Source organism: Antedon bifida, chromosome 2, assembly GCF_963402885.1.
Source record: "Antedon bifida chromosome 2, ecAntBifi1.1, whole genome shotgun sequence".
In the NCBI taxonomy this organism is placed as follows: Eukaryota; Metazoa; Echinodermata; class Crinoidea; order Comatulida; family Antedonidae; genus Antedon; species Antedon bifida.
Window position 1 is genome coordinate 25,350,013 of NC_136227.1, and position 22,164 is coordinate 25,372,176.

General features: G+C 35.1%; 1 protein-coding gene across 1 annotated transcript; it reads right to left on the bottom strand.

The window, feature by feature from the left end:
- Nucleotides 1-7,866: 7,866 nt before the first annotated feature.
- LOC144858747 (uncharacterized) lies at nt 7,867-22,054 on the bottom strand. Its single transcript, XM_078714850.1, has 7 exons — nt 21,163-22,054; nt 19,438-19,620; nt 16,188-16,325; nt 14,178-14,306; nt 12,194-12,223; nt 10,867-10,960; nt 7,867-9,387 (listed from the first exon to the last, which is right to left on the bottom strand). The coding sequence occupies exons 1-7, from the start codon at nt 22,040-22,042 to the stop codon at nt 9,108-9,110; spliced, it is 1,734 nt and encodes a 577-aa protein (XP_078570976.1). The 5' UTR covers nt 22,043-22,054; the 3' UTR covers nt 7,867-9,107.
- Between the last annotated feature and the right edge of the window lie 110 nt (nt 22,055-22,164).

Below are 22,164 nucleotides of genomic sequence, written 5' to 3' on the forward strand. Positions count from 1 at the left end.
AAGGAGGAAGACATCAACAGTGATGATGAAAGTGATAAGATAACGACGATGATAAAGATGGTGAGAGATGATGATGATGATGATTATAATTTGTGTTGATAAAAAGAAGGAGGAAGACATCAACAGTGATGATGAAAGTGATAAGATAACGACGATGATGGAGATAGTGATGATGATGATGATTATAATTTATGTTGATAATAAGAAGGAGGAAGACATCAACAGTGATGATGAAAGTGATAAGATAACGACGATGATGGAGATGGTGAGAGATGATGATGATGATGATGATTATAATTTATGTTGATAATAAGAAGAAGGAAGACATCAACAGTGATGATGAAAGTGATAAGATAACGACGATGATGGAGATGGTGATGATGATGATTATAATTTGTGTTGATAATAAGAAGAAGGAAGACATCAACAGTGATGATGAAAGTGATAAGATAACGACGATGATGGAGATGGTGAGATTATAATTTATGTTGATAATGAGAAGGAAGAATACATCAACAGTGATGATGAAAGTGATAAGATAACGACGATGATGGAGATGGTAAGAGATGATGATGATGATTATAATTTATGTTGATAATAAGAAGGAGGAATACATCAACAGTGATGATGAAAGTGATAAGATAACGACGATGGTGGAAATGATGAGACATGATGATGATGATGTTTTTGTTGACGAAGATGATGTTGATTATGACGTTGGTAATAATATTGATGATGATGATGATGGAGATGATAACGATGATGATGTTGATGACGATGATAATAATGATGATGTTGATTATAATGTTGATGTATATGATTCTGATGATGGAGATGATTAATATTGATGTTGATGATGCTATTGATGATATGTTGGTGATTATAATGGTGATAATATTGATGTTTATGTTGATTATAATGTTGATGATGATAATGCTGATGTTGATGAAGATGATAATGTTGATTATGATTTTTTTTATGTTGATAATAGAAAAAATAATGTTGATGTTGATAATGATTATGCAGATGATGAAGATGATAATGTTGATGTTGATTTTTGTTGATGTTGATAATAGAGAAAATAATGTTGATAATAATTATGGCGAAGAGAATGATGGAGATAAGAAGGTGACGATTAAATTAAATTAAAGAACGGGACACTTTCCTTTGATAATCATTATAAAATCCTTTGGGAAACACCTTTTCAGGGGACACTTTCCTGCGAAACGAGAGGAAATACATGTTTGAACACTACTGCCAACCCATACTCAGGGGATATCCCTACTAAGAGGACATGGACACTTTTAAGTGTGTCAAAGAAAGAGCAACATTTATATCGTTGCTAATACAAAAATTGATATCATATTCATAATAGTTATGATACTTTCTCAGATTTTCATTGGTGGAACGTTGGCTGCCAAATGTTCAATTCTTCTTCAGTTTAGATCAATTATTGTTCATTTTGGTATGTTTGGTTTTTTAACGCGAAAACCCCCATTAAGGCAATTGGCTTAGCATAGGATTAATAAGGCTTCAGCCGGCAAAAAAAACACTAAAAATCAGTAAAAAATGTAACACCAAAATGAATCAACAACTTGATCCTGTTTATTGAGATGTTTTTAGTAAATACATTTATTAGGTAACTAACATTATAAATTGCTAACAGGCTATATGTTATGAGGTTCATTTGAATACATAAACGCACATTGTATTTTGTGTCTACCTACCGTCTAGACGCCTTGTTATTTTATAAGCTTAAAAAAGTGAATGTACTGATACTCCAGTATTGCTGTACTGATAATAACCAGTAAAGTAATATGATATTAATAAATGATATTGCTGACAGTAATGGTACTGTGTACTGTACTATCATCTACAGATGTAAAATATACCATGATGGCATACTATTAATGTCGAAATATTATTATTATGTATTTCATTGCTTGAAGCGTTTATTTAGGGTCGTTATTACACTTTAAAGAACCTAGTACATTTTTTCGAGACGAGTAGGAGGTGTACTAGTACATCACAGCCACTGTCACACTCATCAAGAGGGCCCCTTGATTGTCAGCATACGCTAACAGCCTCTATAAATAAGGTGAAATAAAATAAACAATAATCAATAAAATGAAATAAATAAGGCGGCAACGTTGTCGTTTGAAAATAAATTATGAGAAGTGCATATGGAATATTATAATGTTTAATGAAGGTACCCGTCATAACTTTATCACGATATAAACCTAATGGTACGTACGATGCCGGGTATTCATCATAAGTACATTTTGAACCTCAGGAAAAGCTACTTTGCCTTGGCGAATGACTGGTTTCTGGCTTTAGAAAAAAAAATTAAATTTATTGAATCATGAACTTTTTTATGAAATAAATAGACAAGTGTACAATATTCATCCCGTAATATTTTCTAAAAATAGTCCCCTCAATTGTCAGCACGTTTGTTGAAAATTCAGATCATCATTATTAATAAATCATAATCATTATTAATGTTATAGAGTTATCGTGCCTTTGGGGGGTCATTGAACTTAAGTCGTTCGGTTGGTGGCGCACTGGCAATTTATTGTAATGTGTGAAAATAAGGTTGAAATAATTCTTCTCGAGATATTTCCATGTTTAAAAAATAAAATATAGTTCAAACTATATTAATTAGTATGACCATTACTCAACATAAGGTAATAAGAAGAAACCTATCATTTGATTTATTTGTGTATATTTAAATTAAAATAATTAGTTAGAAAATAATAATATAGGCATGCTGAGTCATAATTTTGGCTAAATAATACTTATATAATTTTTATAAGAACCATCAGATGTTTCTCTTAAATACCAAGTATTTCACTTTAGATGATTTGTTTAAATAGTATTGATCATTTATATGGTAAAATACGGCCACAGACGGTACATCATCCCAATTATGGCCTTATTTAAAAAAAAAAGTTTCTTGTTTATTATTGTAGTGTTTTTTTTAATACGAAAAGACAATGTCAACGCATTATTACAACGAACTTGAATTAGCCTTCCTTGTTTACATTGGCTCATGGTTGTTTGACCACCATTGTACAAGTCACACGAGCGAAAGATGCATTACCGTCGTTCGTTCGTGGGTTATACAACGTGTGCGGCCCCTTCAAACCCACAACCCACAACCATGTACATGTGTATGTAATTAATGGAATGACAATCATCGAAAAGGAGGACGCTACCAGTGTATGTCCCATAAATATTTGCCTACCTTTTAAAGTTTGTATATACATCCATCCTTAAAGAAAATAGAAGTGAATATACTGTATATAAAATAAATCAAATACCACGCAAAAGATCGTTCGCTTATGAAGTAAGCGATAACTAGGCTACGGAATGCGTTTTGTTAGTGTATAGAATACCAAGACCTACTTTTATCAGAAATTATTAACAAAATTATGCATCAGAGCCAACTTCGATATTTCTTGCCAAAGTTAGCTTGCTAATAATTGCCAACCCATCACACAGCACCAATATATTTTTTTAAAATCTGGATTGTGCTATATAGCCTAGGCCTAAGTTTGTCAGTGTCACCGCGACGAGAAGCCACGAAGCAATGTCATTGTTTCGTCTGCGCACGACAATGTGTGTTCGTTTTGTCAACAATGACTAGTTTGGCGCACCATATTTGAACATACACTGACAAAATATTAGTCATAAATGTTGTATTACTTTAAAGGTATGAATGTACTTGCATGCTTATATACATGTCATCATTTCCCATACTAAATGATTTTCTTTCGTTTTCTAAAGCTTGTTTGCGTAAGCGTACCACAAGTAACTTGACCATTTCAATCTGGACGCGATGGATCACCCGAATTATCGCTTGTTATTGGTCAATTGACTTGTTGCCCATACGTCGTTACGTTGCGTCCAAGTGGGCTACTTTTTTTTTCGAAGCAGTAAAACAAAAAAATGATAATAATGTTGTTTCTCAGGTTTTAGTTTTGCGTGCGTTCCTTTTGAAGTTACTGTCATAATAATAGCCTAAATTATTTCAGCCTACGGTGTTTGCAACAAGTAGTTACACCCAGATGTGGCTTCAACAACCACCGTTCTCTGTAAAAATGATAACAATAGTATTTCATTCAAAAATACTTTCAACACCTAAGCCATACCTGGGGCACCGCCTACACATAATGTATTGTAGATTTTGCCCAAACGTGTACGTATTTCAACACGTAATCTTGCAATATACCGAATGTGTTTAATTTTTACGAGACAAACATACCGAATCATTTTTGTACATGTAAATTAGCCATAAAAAAGCTAAGTAGTTAGTCCGGTACATTACACTGTCAATTGTGAACTTTATAAATTTCTCAGCCATATCGTGGGTGTACCGATTAATCTTAGTCCATCGTTGCCGCCGCTAGCACCTGTAAGGAGTGCAAGACATTAAATCGTTGAGCTTAGCTTTCGGGTGAACATATCGTCGGATGTTATCTGATTAGCAAAGTAATCCAGTAAATTCACCAAGGCATACAAACTAGTTTGCATTTGAAAATAACTGCGAGGTATTCACAAATCTATTGCCCATACACATACATGGTCAACTCAGGTATTAATGTATGTCTCAAACTGTATAGTCATCGTTCATCTTCATGTTTAGGACCCATGCTTACCAGGCCGCTGTAATTGATGGGATGGGGTATTGGTGGGAGAGAGAAAGGTATCGTCTGCCATGGTCATTTACCGTACCGATTCACTACAGGTGGATACCGTATTATTTTTAACTCGATTTAAATAACTATTCATAATCATATGAGGATAATAACTGGTAATTGTTATAGCATATTTACCAGCTTTGAAATGAGTTTCTATATCTTACTATAAAGAATGTTTAATGATTTTATTTAAGGAGAACATTCCAGGTCTACTGAGTAGAGTCACATAGACACACTTGTTATGAAGAAGTACGTCAGCACAATATAACAATATTCTTCGACAAAATATGGTATTCTTCATTATGGTTAAAGGAAGAACTTTGTATGACGAAAGCGTAGTCAGCGCGTTCATTTTCTCAAACGTGATTTTTATGGATCGAAACGCGATCTGACGTCAAAGATAACGGTAAAAGCGCAGACGTTGCGATAATTGTCACGGCCATCATCTAACGCGATGTTTATCGATCAAAATGCGATATGACGTCAACGGTAACGGTAAAAGCGCAGACGTTGCGATAATTGTCACGGAATCATCTAACGCGATTTTTATGGATCAAAATGCGATATGACGTCAACGGTAACGGTAAAAGCGCAGACGTTGCGATAATTGGCACGGCATCATCTAACGCGATGTTTATCGATCAAAATGCGATATGACGTCAACAGTAACGGTAAAAGCGCAGTCGTTGCGATAATTGTCACGGCATCATTAAACGCGATTTTTATGGATCAAAACGCGATATGACGTCAACGGTAACGGTAAAAGCTCAGTCGTGATCATTGTCACAGGCATCGTCTAACGCATATTTGTATCGATCAAACACGAGCTGTACGTACCTCAACGATTACATTCAAAGCGTAAATAAGAGTGTGAAGTCTTGGTTCCAATTTGGGACGCGATACTATATTGACGTAAGCGCAAAGAAAGTGAGTTGACCAATTACGCGTTGTGATTGATCTACTTGCAGTGCGCTTAACGTCCTTCTTGTGTTACGTCCTAGAGTGGGCTGAAACGGTAAAGTGATTCCGTATACATAACTGAATAGTGCTGTAATAGATATTGTACATGAAATATGAACATAACTGCGTAAAGTAGAACAACAAATCCTATAATCCTATATTTTTTAAATGTAGGAATGTTGAGAACCCAACTCAAGGTTATCAGAGACCACCAAAGTTTCGTCGTGAAAGTTTTTGGTTATTTAAGAACCAGGTAACATTTTCTCAGGGTTTAACGTTTTTATTTACACGGCCTTTTACGAAATATAAAAAAAAATCGAGAGTGTCGTTTTGAATTCAGCGGCATGGGTGTAATGTTTGGAGTAGATGTTTGAGTTCCCGGCAATACAAATAGTGACGGGTAGGCCTAGAATAATAGAGGTAGTACAAATAGAGGTGGATACAAATAGTGGTGGTACAAATAGTGGTGGTACAAATAGAGGTAGTTACAAATAGTGGCGGTACAAATAGTGGTGGTACAAATAGAGGTAGTTACAAATAGTATGGTGGTACAAATAGCGGTGGTACAAATAGTGGTGGTACAAATAGCGGTGGTACAAATAGAGGTGGTACAAATAGTGGTGGTACAAATAGTGGTGGTACAAATAGAGGTAGTTACAAATAGTATGGTGGTACAAATAGTGGTGGTACAAATAGCGGTGGTACAAATAGAGGTAGTTACAAATAGTATGGTGGTACAAATAGTGGTGGTACAAATAGTGGTGGTACAAATAGAGGTAGTTACAAATAGTATGGTGGTACAAATTGTGGTGGTACAAATAGCGGTGGTACAAATAGAGGTGGTTACAAATAGTGGTGGTACAAATAGAGGTGGTTACAAATAGTGGTGGTAACAAATAGAGGTGGGTACAAATAGTGGTGGTACAAATAGCGGTTTTACAAAAAGAGGTGGTTACAAATAGTGGTGGTACAAATAGAGGTGGTACAAATAGTGGTGGTACAATAGTGGTGGTACAAATAGCGGTGGTACAAATAGAGGTGGTTACAAATAGCGGTGGTACAAATAGCGATGGTACAAATAGCGGTGGTACAAATAGTGGTGGTACAAATAGTGGTGGTACAAATAGAGGTAGTTACAAATAGTGGTGGTACAAATAGAGGTGGTACAAATAGTGGTGGTACAAATAGTGGTGGTTACAAATAGTGGTGGTACAAATAGTGGTGGTACAAATAGAGGTGGTACAAATAGTGGTGGTACAAATAGAGGTGGTTACAAATAGAGGTGGTTACAAATAGTGGTGGTACAAATAGTGGTGGTACAAATAGTGGTGGTACAAATAGAGGTAGTTACAAATAGTATGGTGGTACAAATAGTGGTGGTACAAATAGCGGTGGTACAAATAGAGGTAGTTACAAATAGTGGTGGTACAAATAGAGGTGGTACAAATAGTGGTGGTACAAATAGAGGTAGTTACAAATAGTGGTGGTACAAATAGAGGTGGTACAAATAGTGGTGGTACAAATAGAGGTAGTTACAAATAGTGGTGGTACAAATAGAGGTAGTTACAAATAGTATGGTGGTACAAATAGTGGTGGTACAAATAGTGGTGGTACAAATAGTGGTGGTACAAATAGAGGTGGTACAAATAGTGGTGGTGCAAATAGCGGTGGTACAAATAGAGGTGATTACAAATAGAGGTGGTACAAATAGTGGTACAAAAAGAGGTGGTACAAATAAAGGTGGTACAAAAAGAGGTGGTACAAATAGAAACTTCATAAATAAAACATGAACCGCGAATAACCTGGTTGAAATTAGCCGTTTTATTGATCGTTATAATGATCCCAACCGAATTGCGGAACTTTGTACGGACATCTCGATAGCCGCCTCTGCATGCCGCGTTTCTATTTCAAGTTCTATTCAATCATTTACAGGGCGGCAGTAAGTAAGTTTTTCTTCTGAAAATAATAATTACAAAATTTGCAACCGTGGAATACAAATTTGTTTATTACCTGCTATACGCCATCTAGAGACCGATAACTTTTGATTCATGTTCTTTAATTCGAATCGTTTACAATGTTCATGTAATGCTACGGTCCCACGTGACACAAACCACCTTCTGAAAACCGCATAATGTAACAATCGCCCACTAAATGAAATATGTATCTAATAACAACATGAAAAAAGCACATTTTATAATGTATATAATAATGGTTTATTACAATATAAAACATTTTATGAGAAAGACAGAAACAATGAAAGGCGCGCCGCGCTAAACTCATTTAAGTAGGTCCTCTCTTTTTAGACTCCTTAAGTATCTTTCCATAAATTATTTTTATAAGTTCATATCGATAAGCCGGCAATACATTAAGATGCATTTCTTTGTAATAATAAAAAATTTAATTTATTAAATTTATTTAATAATTCATACAATGGTGAATCAAATTTTATGTTGTACAATGATTTTTACAGTTTTTTATTTTAGAAAATACAGTAATGTAATACAGTAATGGTTAAGTAATATACCAGTATAAATATGAGTGCCTCTTAGGATAGCAGCACGTAGACCCCACCTGCGTTATTTCGCACCCGGGGTGCCAAGTTGGCAAAGATGTAAGCCACACCCATGGACTCTTCAAGTTTTAATTAGGCGTGCGTTTATCACGGTAATTTGAAATGACGTATAACACTGCCTTTGAAAATGATTGACTCTTTATTATCATTCATCACTAAAGAAATGTACGTCTGGCTTCGACTTTATTAGATAACGCACGTGCTTGTGAATTTGACTTTGAGGTATAAGTAACAGAGATCATTATACATGCGTTATATTCAACAACCGATGTTCATAATGAGATCAGCGGTCCTAGGCCTACATTTGCACAACATTCTTCAAATTCGTACTGCGTTTAAACAATTTCCTGTTAGGAGCATACATCAATGTGTTTGTATTTAAAGTATTCCGACTCCTGATTTTGTATGAGAATCAATTGGAAAAAAAATATGTTTATAAATAGACCATAATAGACCTAATAATAATAAAATATAAATTGGCACAACTCCAACTCGTATATCACCTGAATAAATAAAAATGTTGCTTTTAACAGTAGACAAACTTTAAAAAAAGAAATAGGTCAATAATCGAAGAAAACGACTGAAGAATCAAGGGCTAGGCCACGTCAGGCCTGAAGCCTATGTTGTTAAGCCATTCCATTTAGACCTTGTCACGAACAATCTTACGTGCGGTTACGTATATGGTGACATCAGGGTACAAGCTCAAAGTCATAATCATGCTTTAAAACCAAATAGATAACAAATAACATAACTTGATTTTAAAATGTGTTGTTTGGAATTTGTTTTTCAGAGGAAGTAATGAAAAGGAATGGATGGTGATGGTGTACAATCTGTAAAACGGCTGTTCTCTTCTATTTTATCGTATTGAAATGGACTTAATGCTTTTTAATACCCTTTAATAAATTAGCTGACATTGGAGGTCGTACGAACCCTCCATCACCAGGAGGCGGCCGCCCACCCATTGGAGGCATCATAGGCCTTGATGGAGGTGGTATCCCCGGTGGTCCACCCATTCCACCTGGTCCTGGTGGTGGTGGACCTCCAAAACCACCACCATCATCATCATCGCAGCTACTTTCCTCTTTCTTTTTGGATTTTTTAGCCTTCTTCTTTTTCGACTTCTTTTTTGAGCCTTTAGTTGATAGATTTTTCATTCTATAATGTAGAATACAAATAATGAATGTTATTATCTACGTTTTAGGTCTATTATATAATATTTTTAAAAACACAGCCTATTGTAGTTGTTATGTCATAGTCATCGATGTAGTACACATCGACATATTAAGACCGCACTCCAACCCCGAAGGATAATTTCCCCAAAAGGATTTTGTTCGTAAGAGTTGCGTTCACATTATATACTAGGTTTTCGATCACACATGATACTCGTTTTGTACGGATTTCGGAGAGCGTTATTGTGAACGGCTGTAGCCTATTCATTTCACCCGTTTTCACGATTTATCCGGCCACCGCACCATATTTGGGCTCAATGTGAACGTAGGGTAATACAAGTTTGACACATGGGGTCAGATTTTAAAAATACTGAAAAAAACCGTAGGAAGAGTTTCGGAGCTTAGAACCTACAAATGTGAAAACGCCCACAAATGTCAAACCACATTAAATACAATGAAAACAGAACGTATCACCCACAAATGTAATAACGTTTCGCCCACAAAAAAATTATACTTTTTCTCTACAAAAATATAAACATTTTCATCGAGGTAACATCATTATTTTAGTGTTAAACAATAATAAGCAAAACCAATTTTGGTTAGGCATATCTACCCACAAGCTACTAAATTTGACCATAATATTAATATAATCGTTTTGTACTGCAGTAATTTAATATTATTAAAGGACCTGGATTTTGTCTGGCGTGTTTAAATACCAGACGATATATGTCCACAAATGACCTTCACCCCATAAAACCCATTGAACTTGGCAATCCTGTCTAAATCCCAGACCCGCACCCATATCCCCAAAACGTTTATCATTGGCTTTCTTGGGGTTTAAACTTGACTTTCTGGACATTAACCTCGTCGGCTATTAGCCCCGTAAGCCTTTCGTGACGTTTTGATTTATTCATTCAATACGAACGTAAAAATGTTTTGTTTTTAACATTATGCAGTCGTCTGTTTCTGTTGGTGATATAAAATCACCAGATGTTATTTCTCCTAATTTGTGTGTGTATTAAACTATTATTTTATACTATCATAATAATTTTAAATTTCGGTCCACTAATAACATTTAAGTTAGTTATGTAGTCCAAGTTACCATATACATGTATAATAATAACGACAAAAAGTAGAAGTAAAGTTCATTCAAAAATCAGCTTTTACAAACCTATTATTGTACTAAAACGAAATGGCGGCCGAGATTTCGTTCTTATAACAAAGTAAAAACTGCGTGTCGCTTTCTGCCTAGCAACTTTCAGCTAAGTTATTGCCATGTTAGATAAAACAATTTAATTATGGTAAAATAATCCACCGTTACTAAAATGCACGGTCTTAAATAACAATGTTCGTTGTCGTCCACCCAACAAAATGAAGGGTAGTATATGAAAACATTTTAAAATAAACATGGAAACAATCGTTCGGATTGATAAAATATATTCACGTGTATTATATTTACACTAACCTTTGATATTCTTTTCGCAATGTCACGACAGCTAATACGAAGATTAAAAGTGGAAGTACGATTGGTACGACCAGACGCTGAGGTTGAGTTTGAGCTACAAAATAGGTGAATAAAGCATTTAAAAAAAATAAAATTCATTAATGTAGTAACGATATATTTCGTAAAGAATTTATTACAACAAATCGTTTACTAAAAACTTACTTTACATATATTATTTGCAATCCGAAAGGAAATCTACTACTAGTTGTCATTCTTGATAAAAGTATATATCATGGAAACAATCATTAACTAGAGATCGAGGTACTAACATAATTATGTAAGTAGAAGAATAATTTAGTTTAATCTGGATCTCTTTATATGGCATTCGGTCGATCTTCATACCAATTCGTGTTTCCAAAATAATAACACTCAATTATTTCGATACATGGTGGAAGACAGTGCGTGTACTCCACAGTTGTCTATTGGTATTATAAATGCCTTATATTGTGTCTTACAATTTTTATAAAAAGCTTACACCTTGAATACGTTGAAATAATAGAAGAAAGATAAATAACGACACCTGATATAGGCCTATAATATATACTAAAGCTTGTTTTCCAGTCGACGTTATTCGACTCTATCATCGTTGATCGTTAAAGTTCAAAAACGATCTTTTGAAACAAGTTGAAATAATAACGATAGCGCGAACGTTACATAACTGCCCAAAATAAAACGTGTACAGTATAAGTAAAATATGTTTTTTTCAAGGGTTAGGTTCGTGTCTGCAGCTGGTATTTGTATAAAATTCGGCCTACTTTACACGATGTACCGATTGCCGGAACCATTGTACGGAAAAAATCTGCTACGCTCGGAACCCATGTACAAAAACAATCCGATAACAGTACAGGTTGTCCATTTTGATTTTACTGCTGAACATAACTTTTTAAACAATAGAGGGAGCTGTTCAAAAAAACTGTTCAGCAGCCTGAGACAACTTACTGTATCCGATTAGAAATGTTACCGTTAAGTACAGTTTTTCAGTTGAGTTTAGATTTTTTTTTCTATTCGAATGATTCGAATACAAAAAGTACTCAACGAATCTTTATGTTGACAACGACAGTTGCCAATCGAGTACGACAATTTATCTCAGTATCAGCCTACGATGAGAATAATTTATCATGGCTACAACATTTTTCGATCGTTGAGTTAAAATCGTTAAAATTGATGTTTTTTTTTTTAAACATTATATTTACACCGGATGAAACATTCACCCCGACTTACCCAGCTCCCACCCCTTCAGATTGTGACTATTTGTAATTATGTAACATAACATTAAAAAATAACTCACCAACTTCCATTAATGACATCGTTGTCTTGACTACAATGTGAAAATAAAAAATAAGTAGGTTAACAATTGTAACAAATATTAAATTAATTATCCACCCTCAAATTGTGATGAAGCAAAATGAATAATGCGTAACATTTAATTAAAACATAAATTAAAAACTTACGGGAGGGCGCTATGTAGGCATGAACATAAATCAAGAGTATGCTATGCCTGGGTGTCATAATAGTGGGAAAGATTAGGTGTAAGTTAATTCAATTCACATTTATTTATTTATTTATTAGCTCATTGTTGATAATACATAATATAATTGATGGCTAAGGGTTTTTCAATTAGAAGTTTAAAAAAAAAATAATTATTTTTAGGCCGATGCATTATTTTCTGTCTTACCACTTTACCACGAGGCTTGGGAATGACTATTTTAGGCCTATATTCACATGGAAATTCCAACTTGTTAGTTTTTTAAAAGGAGATGAAAATTGGGGAAATGGTATTGGTATGAAATGCTATGCTGTTAGTTTAGAAGCATAAATCCCAACCTAAAGCCTTGTCTACACTATTAAACTTCATGTGTCAAAAAAATGTGATCTGTCCAAATATGGACATGATGATGTCATATCACTACCATATATGGACACATCACATTTTGTTGTCATATAAAGTTTGTTAGTGTAGACTTTAGGACCGTTATCTTCGCCATGCGCCCAGTTCCAATACAGAAACTCTAACTAAATTTATTTTGTTTTTTTTTCTCATGGCTCAACAAACGACTAGATTAAAATTCGGTCGCTTTCAATGGTGCGTAACTCATTTTTTTACGACATGGCACCTGTCGAGTAAACTAATGTAATAACATGTTAATAAGAAACAATGTGGTTTAAGTTTTGCTAATTTGTAAATGAGTTTACATTCCCAAATCCGGGGGTTAGATTGTTGCAACGTCCATTTATATAAACGTCCAATAGGGGTTGATCTTACAAATAATTTCTGATTTACGAGGTCAGTAGCTTAAGTACAAAATGATGTAGTGCACATTAAATCTGAAATATTTTTAAAAATCTGTAAACAATTTTTACTTTAATATAAGATTTATTTACCTAAAATAATGAACACATTGTGGGCCCAATAAATTTATGTCTGGTATTACATAATCGGTATCGCATAAATTAGAACCCTTAAAGCGTCGTATTCTGTGTAATAGAATAGGCCTAATTATTTAATCCCAAAAATGTTTCCAAATTTCCAGTCGTCCCTACATATAACGAACATTTTTAAATATAAATTTATTTCCGTATTATAATATTCGCACCCAGGACAGGTTTACAGGACAAAGGCATGCTGAAGATCTTACTGACCAACATAAACAGACACAGTTTAAATGCACGCAAGCTATTATCAGCTTTTGTGAGAGCGTGCGCAAGTGTGCGTCTTTATCAAGTTTCGCCTTTGTTTTATTCGCACCCAGAACAGGTTTAGTTGCCTGACAAAGGCATGCTGAAGATCTTACTGACCAACGTAAACAGACACAGTTTAAATGCACGCAAGCCATTATCAGCTCTTGTGAGAGCACGTGCGCAAGTGTGCGTCTTTATCTAGTTTCGCCTTTGTTTTGCCATGATCTGTCAGCGTGCTTTCAATCAATTCAATACATTTCTGAATCATTCAGTTGGCGTCCAACATCATCAATCCTCAAGAGGGGTTTGAAGCCAGGGGCCTGTTAGGTTAAAGTTGATGATGAGAAAAACCAATGGTGAAAGAACTTTGTATTTAGGCTAATAATTTGAATAAATATATTGGAATTAGACCGTGAACAGTTTCAATAACCTAGGAGCAATGTTCAAGGCTAGGGGAGCCGTGTGTCATTGTTTACAATATAGAAACAATTAGGGCGTGTTACTCAACATGTCGCAATTTTAAAAGCAATTATGTTAAAAGTACGAGTTATTGAAAATTCTGTGTCATAATAAAAAAAAACCCTATAAAATACCTTTTAAAAGTACAACGTTGTTATAATAAGACTGTTGATCCTTGGTAATCGCGCATGCGTACACGCCTTCGTTTTGCTGATTTACCTTCGTTATCTGTAAATCGCCCAACCCTATATTCTGGATAGAACCTGTAACGAATCAATACATTGTTTATTATAAATTACATAATGGTATAACCTAATATAAGTTCACAATAATATAAAAGAAACTCTAAATTAACGTAAATTTGCGTGCATTTATGAAAATAAATTGTCATACGTTTTGCAAATGTAAATATTCAGTACGTACGTATGTTATTTCTGCACTAAAACGGATTAACACCGTAAAACATTACATTGCACAATTTTACTAGATCCCTGAGGGAACCAAGATCCATTGCATAATTATATAATAAATATAACAACTGTCCACGGTCAAAACCCCGATCCCATGAACGATTGGAAATGTACAACTTGTATTATCAGACTTGATTTGATTTGATTTGATTTATTCAATATCGGCTCTTTACAATTACAACAGAATACGTAAAAATACAAAAAGAAGTATAAGAAGTATAATTTATTTTTGTTTGCATTACGGTAAGATTGTTTTAAATATAATTTAATTATTAACTTACTAGACCGCAAGTAATAGTACACTATTCAATGTTATGTCGCCAAATCTTCATTTAGCAATTATTTTATTCAGTTTCACAGAAATTTTGTAATGCTAATACGTGGCGCCGTCCGACAGACACCTATTTTACAAACCGTGGTTTGTAAGACAGAATAGGTAGCGTGTCGGACGGCACCCCGTAGCTAATATTCCGTCCGTTGCACTTTTTAACGTCCGAAACATTGCAGCAAGTTGTTCCGCTCCCATAAATCGCCTATTATATTATATTTGTCCGGCATATTTTCTGCATAACGTTTTGGTCCAAATGTAAAGGTTACAATTGGGTTAATTTTTCCAACCCCCGGTAAGAAAACCCACCAAACGTCCTGACTTGAGCTGCTCGTCCATCCGTGTCATTAACATGTATCGCGTGTCACCCAAGGTAGTAAAAGATAATGAACCAGGCAGTTGGGAATTCACCCCGGTAGTATCATCGCTGTGTTCGACACAGTTTTTCCCGCATTGTTTATCATTCATGTTAGACCAGCCCTGAATGCCACTGCCCCTACGGACAGTACTATTTTCGAATCAAAAGCAGTATCGGTTTTTCTTAAAATAACTCAAACGATGACAATGAACCCTCGTTAAATTTATATTTCTGTCATGTGAATAGTTTTAACACATTCGAAACTGTGTTTTGAATAACGGCCATCTAATGCGCTTAAGAGTGGGTAGGCCTACCCTCTCCCTGTGGTAACATTACTTTTTGTGACCAATTTATTTATTACAAAAACGGCACCTGGATTTGATTTGGTCACGCCCTTTTTATTTTATTTTTATGTAAGGGCCACTAAAAATAAATATTAACCACAACGCGTTGAGAGGAAAAAAAACAATTCTAAATAAAAGACGTATCAGCCAGCAGTACCAAGTAGGCCTAATGGGCCTAGCATTCATGACACTAAATAACGATAATCTATATTTTCCCAAGAGTCACGTTATATGTAGTTTAATCTACGATTCATTACATGGTTTTTGTTTTGAAAATTATTTGTATATTATGTAAAATTATATTTCAGAAAATCTTAGTTATTACACCTGTTTTGTGCAATGCTCTATTAAAAAAAAATGATTAGTGTTCGAATAATCTCAACATCGTAAATGAATATCAGTTTCAAAGCTTTCAATTGGGCATCACCGTTGTTCTTACACTAACCTCAATACATCAAATCATGGCTTATGCGCAAGTTTACCTACTGGAAATAGAGAACGCAGTTTCCGATTTTGTAATTGTCCGTTCCGCGTTTGTCCGTCCTTTCGGCATATTTGTACTTGTCCTTTCTGCGTTTGTCCGTCCTTTTCGACATATTTGCACATTGTCTATTCTGGCCCTAACGGCCGCCCATAGTTTTTACCTGTTAATTCGACAACGTTGTGATCTTTGTACCATTCAACGGTCGCGTCAGGGTGGTGGACAAGATACCATTCCGCATCACAGCTAAGCCTGGCGTCAAAACCAATGGTTACTGTTAATTCATGTATCATTGTTCCATCTGAAATTTAACAATGATAATCACTTTCAATTATTTTATTTTCATCTTTATATTTTCATTTATTAAAAAAAAATCGACAATCAAAACATAACATTTGGTAAATTACTGAAATTGTGCGTAATTATTGAAATACATTTTCAGGTGAGCCAATCTCACCATAGTACAGTATGTACATCAGGCCATCAGGTGAAAATCCTATCGTTCAATCCCGTTCCGATGTTTGGGAAATAAAAGAACATCTTACAGTAATTATTTTAATAATATTTTAAAAGTAATAACACAAAGTTTGACATAAAAACGTATCATATAAAGAGAAAATTACATTTAAAACGTTCGTAGTTAAATTCATTTTTTACTCGTGTTGAGCCATGACCTTTTCAAAATGTTATTGATTCAGCAAATTATTACTAAATTGAATAAAATAATTAGTTACAAAAATCTTCAAATAATCAATAAAATAAATTAATTAATAAAAAGCAAAATATTGATTTAAATAATTTTATATAACTATATGGTACAGTATAACATAAATACTGTAAATGTTAAATGGCTAGTCTTTATTTATACCAAATGGTGACTAATCTGCATCTGTATGAAGTCAGCCAAAACATACAATATAAAGATTATTTATGTTTCATGCTGTTTCCTTTAATTTAACATCTAATAATATACAAATAATGAATGTTTATTTATTTGTAATGGTACAGATAATGACATGCGGTGAATGATGAAAAGTTATATTTCAACGAAGCGAAGCCGAGTTGATATGTAACCTTTCATCATTCACAAAATGCCATTATCGGTACCATTGGGCTACACGAATATAAAACATTCATTATTTGTTTTATATAACATCTAACTAGATTCCTATTCCTAATTTAAAATAACTGGTAGGCCTAGCCTAAGACCTACATTTGATTCACAACATGATTATTACAGCAGGTAGGTGAAAAATGTTCACCTGATTACAGTAACAATTGGTTGTTAATAATATATTTTATATATATTATATTTATATGGATTTTATAAACACACCCATTGTAGTGCTAATTATGTCAACAAACAAACTAACAATCCTAGGCCTAGCCAGGCTAAAACGCCTAGGCCTAGCCTAATACTAACAGGCTTAGGCCTAGGCCTATTACTACTAGATAGGCTGAATGAAAGACAGCAAAAACTTCGACAGGCAACTGGTGGAACTCATAGGCTAATTATGTTTTTTTTCCAACGATTCCATGTCTTGTAGAGATGTTCCCATTAATTAATCAAAATCCTACAAAGGATCTAAAGCTAATTTAAATGCCTTTTTGATCTAAATTAGTACACATATATCTCTCCAAAAATGTACTTCCATCGCGAAATCAGTCATAACATTCAATCTTCGCTTCGCGCGGCGAAAGTACAAATAGTTGGCGCTGTTGCATTTCTAAAGCAATAGTATTAAAAAAATATTTTCCAAACGCGAAAAGATTTTTTTTTTCTTACACGAAAAAAAGTACTAGTAAACGATCGATTAATATTACTATTGTACGCAATGTGACCCACAATCGTCCAATCAAATGACAGGAATTTATTTAGGTGTTATATAATACCTAGTATTTAGTATTATCTATTTATTAGCATTTATTTCTTTTTAAACTGTAATCCAATACATTTTGTTTTTATTACATTGATTGTGACATTCAATGAATAAAAAACATAACGTATAGAGATAAGTAAATATCAACTAATAATATTATGTATAATGTACTATATAGGCCTATTTATATATAAAAATAATAAAGTCTATCCAAACATTTTATTTGAATTATTGTGTAGAATTGAATTGTTATCTTCGCATGGCTTATACTATTAATCATTTAATCATATAAATAATCCAGATATGTTTATAATAACAATATCTGACGTAACTACTGAGTAGTTTTCGTCTAATGGTAAAAAAATGATTAAACGAATATTAATTTGACGCAATTAATCTACTTAAAATGATGCGATTTGACTTGAATTGACGCATCGCGACATAACGTACAGCTGACACTGTAGGTATTTTGCTAAGCTTTCTGTCTGTAACTTCGATGAGATGTTTATGATATTGCGGCCTAGCGATGACGTTTAATCGAGTGCGTATACGATACGATATTTTTGTCAAACTATTCATATTAATAATTAGAACATGTTATAGATTGATCTAGGAAAAAAATTGTTATTTCCCAGAGGTCGGAGCGAAAAGTGTTTTCCAGTGGCTTTTTTTCTTCACCCGGTGGCCTAAAATATATACTGCGGAATCGATTAACTTTATTAAAACTATAAAATCGAATTTATTAATTTAGATTTTCCGGTTTTTGGAGGACAATACATCTTCAATAAGAATCTAAAATGACATTTTTTTTAAACTATTTAAACCACCAACAAATACATTCATACTTTTTAAAATTTGTTTTCTTGGGTTATTAGAGAGGTTTCGCAACGTTACGAATATGATAACGAAAACGGATACGTCACGCACACGTATTCGTTTTCGTAAGCCAGTAAAAATAGAGAGGTTTACGCAACGCTACGAATACGATAACGAAAACGGATACGTCACGCACACGTATTCGTTTTCGTAAGCCAGTAAAAAATCTGTTTCGCATGGCAACGAAATATTGAGGGCGCCGTCCAAAATATGACTGCGGTAAATTTGAACGAAGCGCATGTAATGTTTCTTTTTTTTTCATGTTTCTCTTTTTTAGCGTAACATCAAAGCGAGTGAGGGCTTTCAACAACAAAAAAATTACCTGGCATTTTAGTAAATTACTTTAGTAAATTACTTTCAATAAATCTATAATTATATTATAATCATGAATCATTCCTGATTCAAATGCAAAATGTGCAAAATAGATCAAAAACTGTACTCGTTATGGCTGGTGATATTCGTCAACATGAATACGCTTTACGATATGAAATGGGGATCAGCTCAAAAGTTTCACAAATGTGTGACGTTTTCGTTATCGTATTCGTAAGGTTGCGAAACCTCCCTATTTTTGGTCAGTAGGCCAAGTAAACATTGAGTCAACTCGGACTATTATACAAGGGTAGAAGAGTGAAATTGTAATTCCCTGATCACACTTACCTTTGCAGAGAGTTTCTCCAGCGCATGTCTCACTTTTAATATTGTTCCCAAAACATGGCTCACCGCCATCTGTCGGTGGTGGACTGTCGCATTTTCTATCTCTTACACGTTTACCCTTTCCACAAGTAGCTGAACATTGTTGCCACGCCATCCATTCACCCCATTCGCCAGTAGATCTAGAATCTAAACACATTTATTTTCAGGTTTTTTTTTTAAACTTCAAATTATTTTTAATAGCCTTTCTCCGCCCAGGTGTAAAAATGGGTACGTGCTATTGGTCCAAACATAACTGCGATGATTACTGGCTGCAGCATATATGCAGCCTATGCATACTATGGGAGTGAGTATGTTTCCAGAAATTTCCAAAACATGACCAGGATAATAATGTGAAGGGCTTGATGCCTTGTGTATTAAGCGCTAATATAAGGTCAATCCAAAGGCAAATTACTGAAAAAATGACAATGCTGTGGGTATCAGTTGCTGTATCTCAATGGAGATACAAAAAAAAAGGCGAAAAGCTAAATCAAAACGATAAAGTAAACAGCCAGAAAAGTTAGCAGAGCTTTCGGGCAACACTAGCCCTTCATCAGTGCAAGTGATCGACTTATTATATATAGAGTCACAATAAGGTGTAAGCATTTAGAACGAATGAAAAGAAATATTGGAAAGGAAGAATTTTTATTTCTGGTATTACCTATGAAGTGAATACATTTATTATTGAACATTTCAATATATTACATAGCCTATGTAAATACGTGAACGTGATTGGTTGAAACTGCGTCACATGACGTAATCGTATCACAAATCGTATATATCCTCGAGAACGAGGATATTGACCGATTAAATTTCCCCTGTCATTAAACATATACATTTTCGAGGTCGATGACATTGACTGTGTAATTTTCGTGTGGCAACACTCGTGTTTGCCGATAAATAAACAGAAGTCATCTACTGGATCTTGAACCTGGGTGGAATTGTAACTCCATCGCAAGACCAACGTTCATAACCGCTGCGCCACGCAGCTTGCTTGAAGAAATTAATCATCTAAACTATTTAAACTATGCATACATAGCGCCCTCATTTGTTATTAGTCCTCCCTAAATGTGGTGAAACACCGTTCGTGATTGGTCAATACTCACGGTAGTAACCTAGTAACTAGTACGCGCTGAACATCCGGTGATTCGGCTCCTCGAAGAGGAGACGATGAATTGTTTATTCGGCCTACCTGATTATAATATTATTATTAATAGGCTTATTGATGGAAATTCTTCTGTTAATTTAAACGACCTAGGCCTAAGTGAATATTTTATTGCCAAGGAATCATTAATTAGTAATTATCTGTATATTATTCTTCGCAAGGTAAGGTGTCTAGGCAGGAGGCTTGTTTACATACAATACAAATACTAGGCCTATAGAGACTATAGGAGGCCTAGCCTAGCTTCACCCAACCCAGCAGACTTGTTCTTGGCTATATAATATAACAGATATCGCCTTTTATATCGGTAAAATATAAGATTTAACATCCCCTCGGGATGATATTATGTTCTCGGGGAATTATATATCCCTCAGCTGCCGCTTCGAGATATTCCCTCGAACATAATATCATTCCCTCGGGGATGTCAAATCTTATATTTCACCTCTAAGCAGGCAATATCTGTATAATATTAAACCGTGGAAGATAAATATTGTTTGTTGGTAAATTGTCATTTATTTGCTGACACTCACCAGAGCTATATAGACTGGATGACTTCCCAGGTGAGCTTGCAATAGGTCGAAGTTTAGGAGCGTCTCCTTGGCTGTATGGACCTGATGGTCTACTCTTGGCACTGTATTTTGGAGGAACCTTAGGAGCATCGCCTGCGCTATACGGACTGGAAGACTTCCTAGGTGAGCTCGCAATAGGTCGAAGTTTAGGAGCGTCTCCTTGGCTGTATGGACCTGATGGCCTACTCTTGGCTCTGTATTTTGGAGGGACCTTAGGCGCATCACCTGCGCTATATGGACCGTAAGACTTCCTTGGTGAACTGGCGATAGGTCGAAGTTTAGGAGCATCTCCTTGGCTGTATGGACCTGAAGGCCTACTCTTGGCGCTGTATTTTGGAGGGACCTTAGGCGCATCACCTGCGCTATATGGACCGTAAGACTTCCTTGGTGAACTGGCGATAGGTCGAAGTTTAGGAGCATCTCCTTGGCTGTATGGACCTGAAGGCCTACTCTTGGCGCTGTATTTTGGTGGAACCTTAGGCGCATCACCTGCGCTATATGGACCGTAAGACTTCCTTGGTGAACTGGCGATAGGTCGAAGTTTAGGAGCGTCTCCTTGGCTGTATGGACCTGAAGGCCTACTCTTGGCGTTGTATTTTGGAGGAACTCTAGGCGCATCACCTGCGCTATATGGACCGTAAGACTTCCTTGGTGAACTGGAGATAGGTCGACGTTTAGGAGCGTCTCCTTGGCTGTATGGACCTGAAGGCCTACTCCTGGCGTTGTATTTTGGAGGAATCCTAGGTGCATCACCCGAGCTATATGGACCGCGAGACTTCCTAGGTGAACTTGCAATTGGTTGGAGTCTAGGAGCGTCTCCTTGATTGTAAGGACTATTCATTGGATTGAAAGATCTCTTTTGACGAATCACAGTTTCTGAATCACCGAAATCTAAGGTAAATAAAAATAATATCGTAATAAAAAAAGCTAACAATGCTTTGAAATAACCTAGCGTCTCGTATG

What these genes read in the sequence shown, in the direction of transcription:
- LOC144858747 (XM_078714850.1), bottom strand. Translation starts at nt 22,042, where the DNA reads ATGAATAGTCCTTACAATCAAGGAGACGCTCCTAGACTCCAACCAATT. An exon ending in TGGAGAAACTCTCTGCAAAG is followed by an intron (nt 16,326 to 19,437) that starts GTAAGTGTGATC and finishes GTTAAATTTCAG; the next exon opens with ATGGAACAATGATACATGAA. An exon ending in GATGTCATTAATGGAAGTTG is followed by an intron (nt 10,961 to 12,193) that starts GTGAGTTATTTT and finishes CCTATTTTGTAG; the next exon opens with CTCAAACTCAACCTCAGCGT.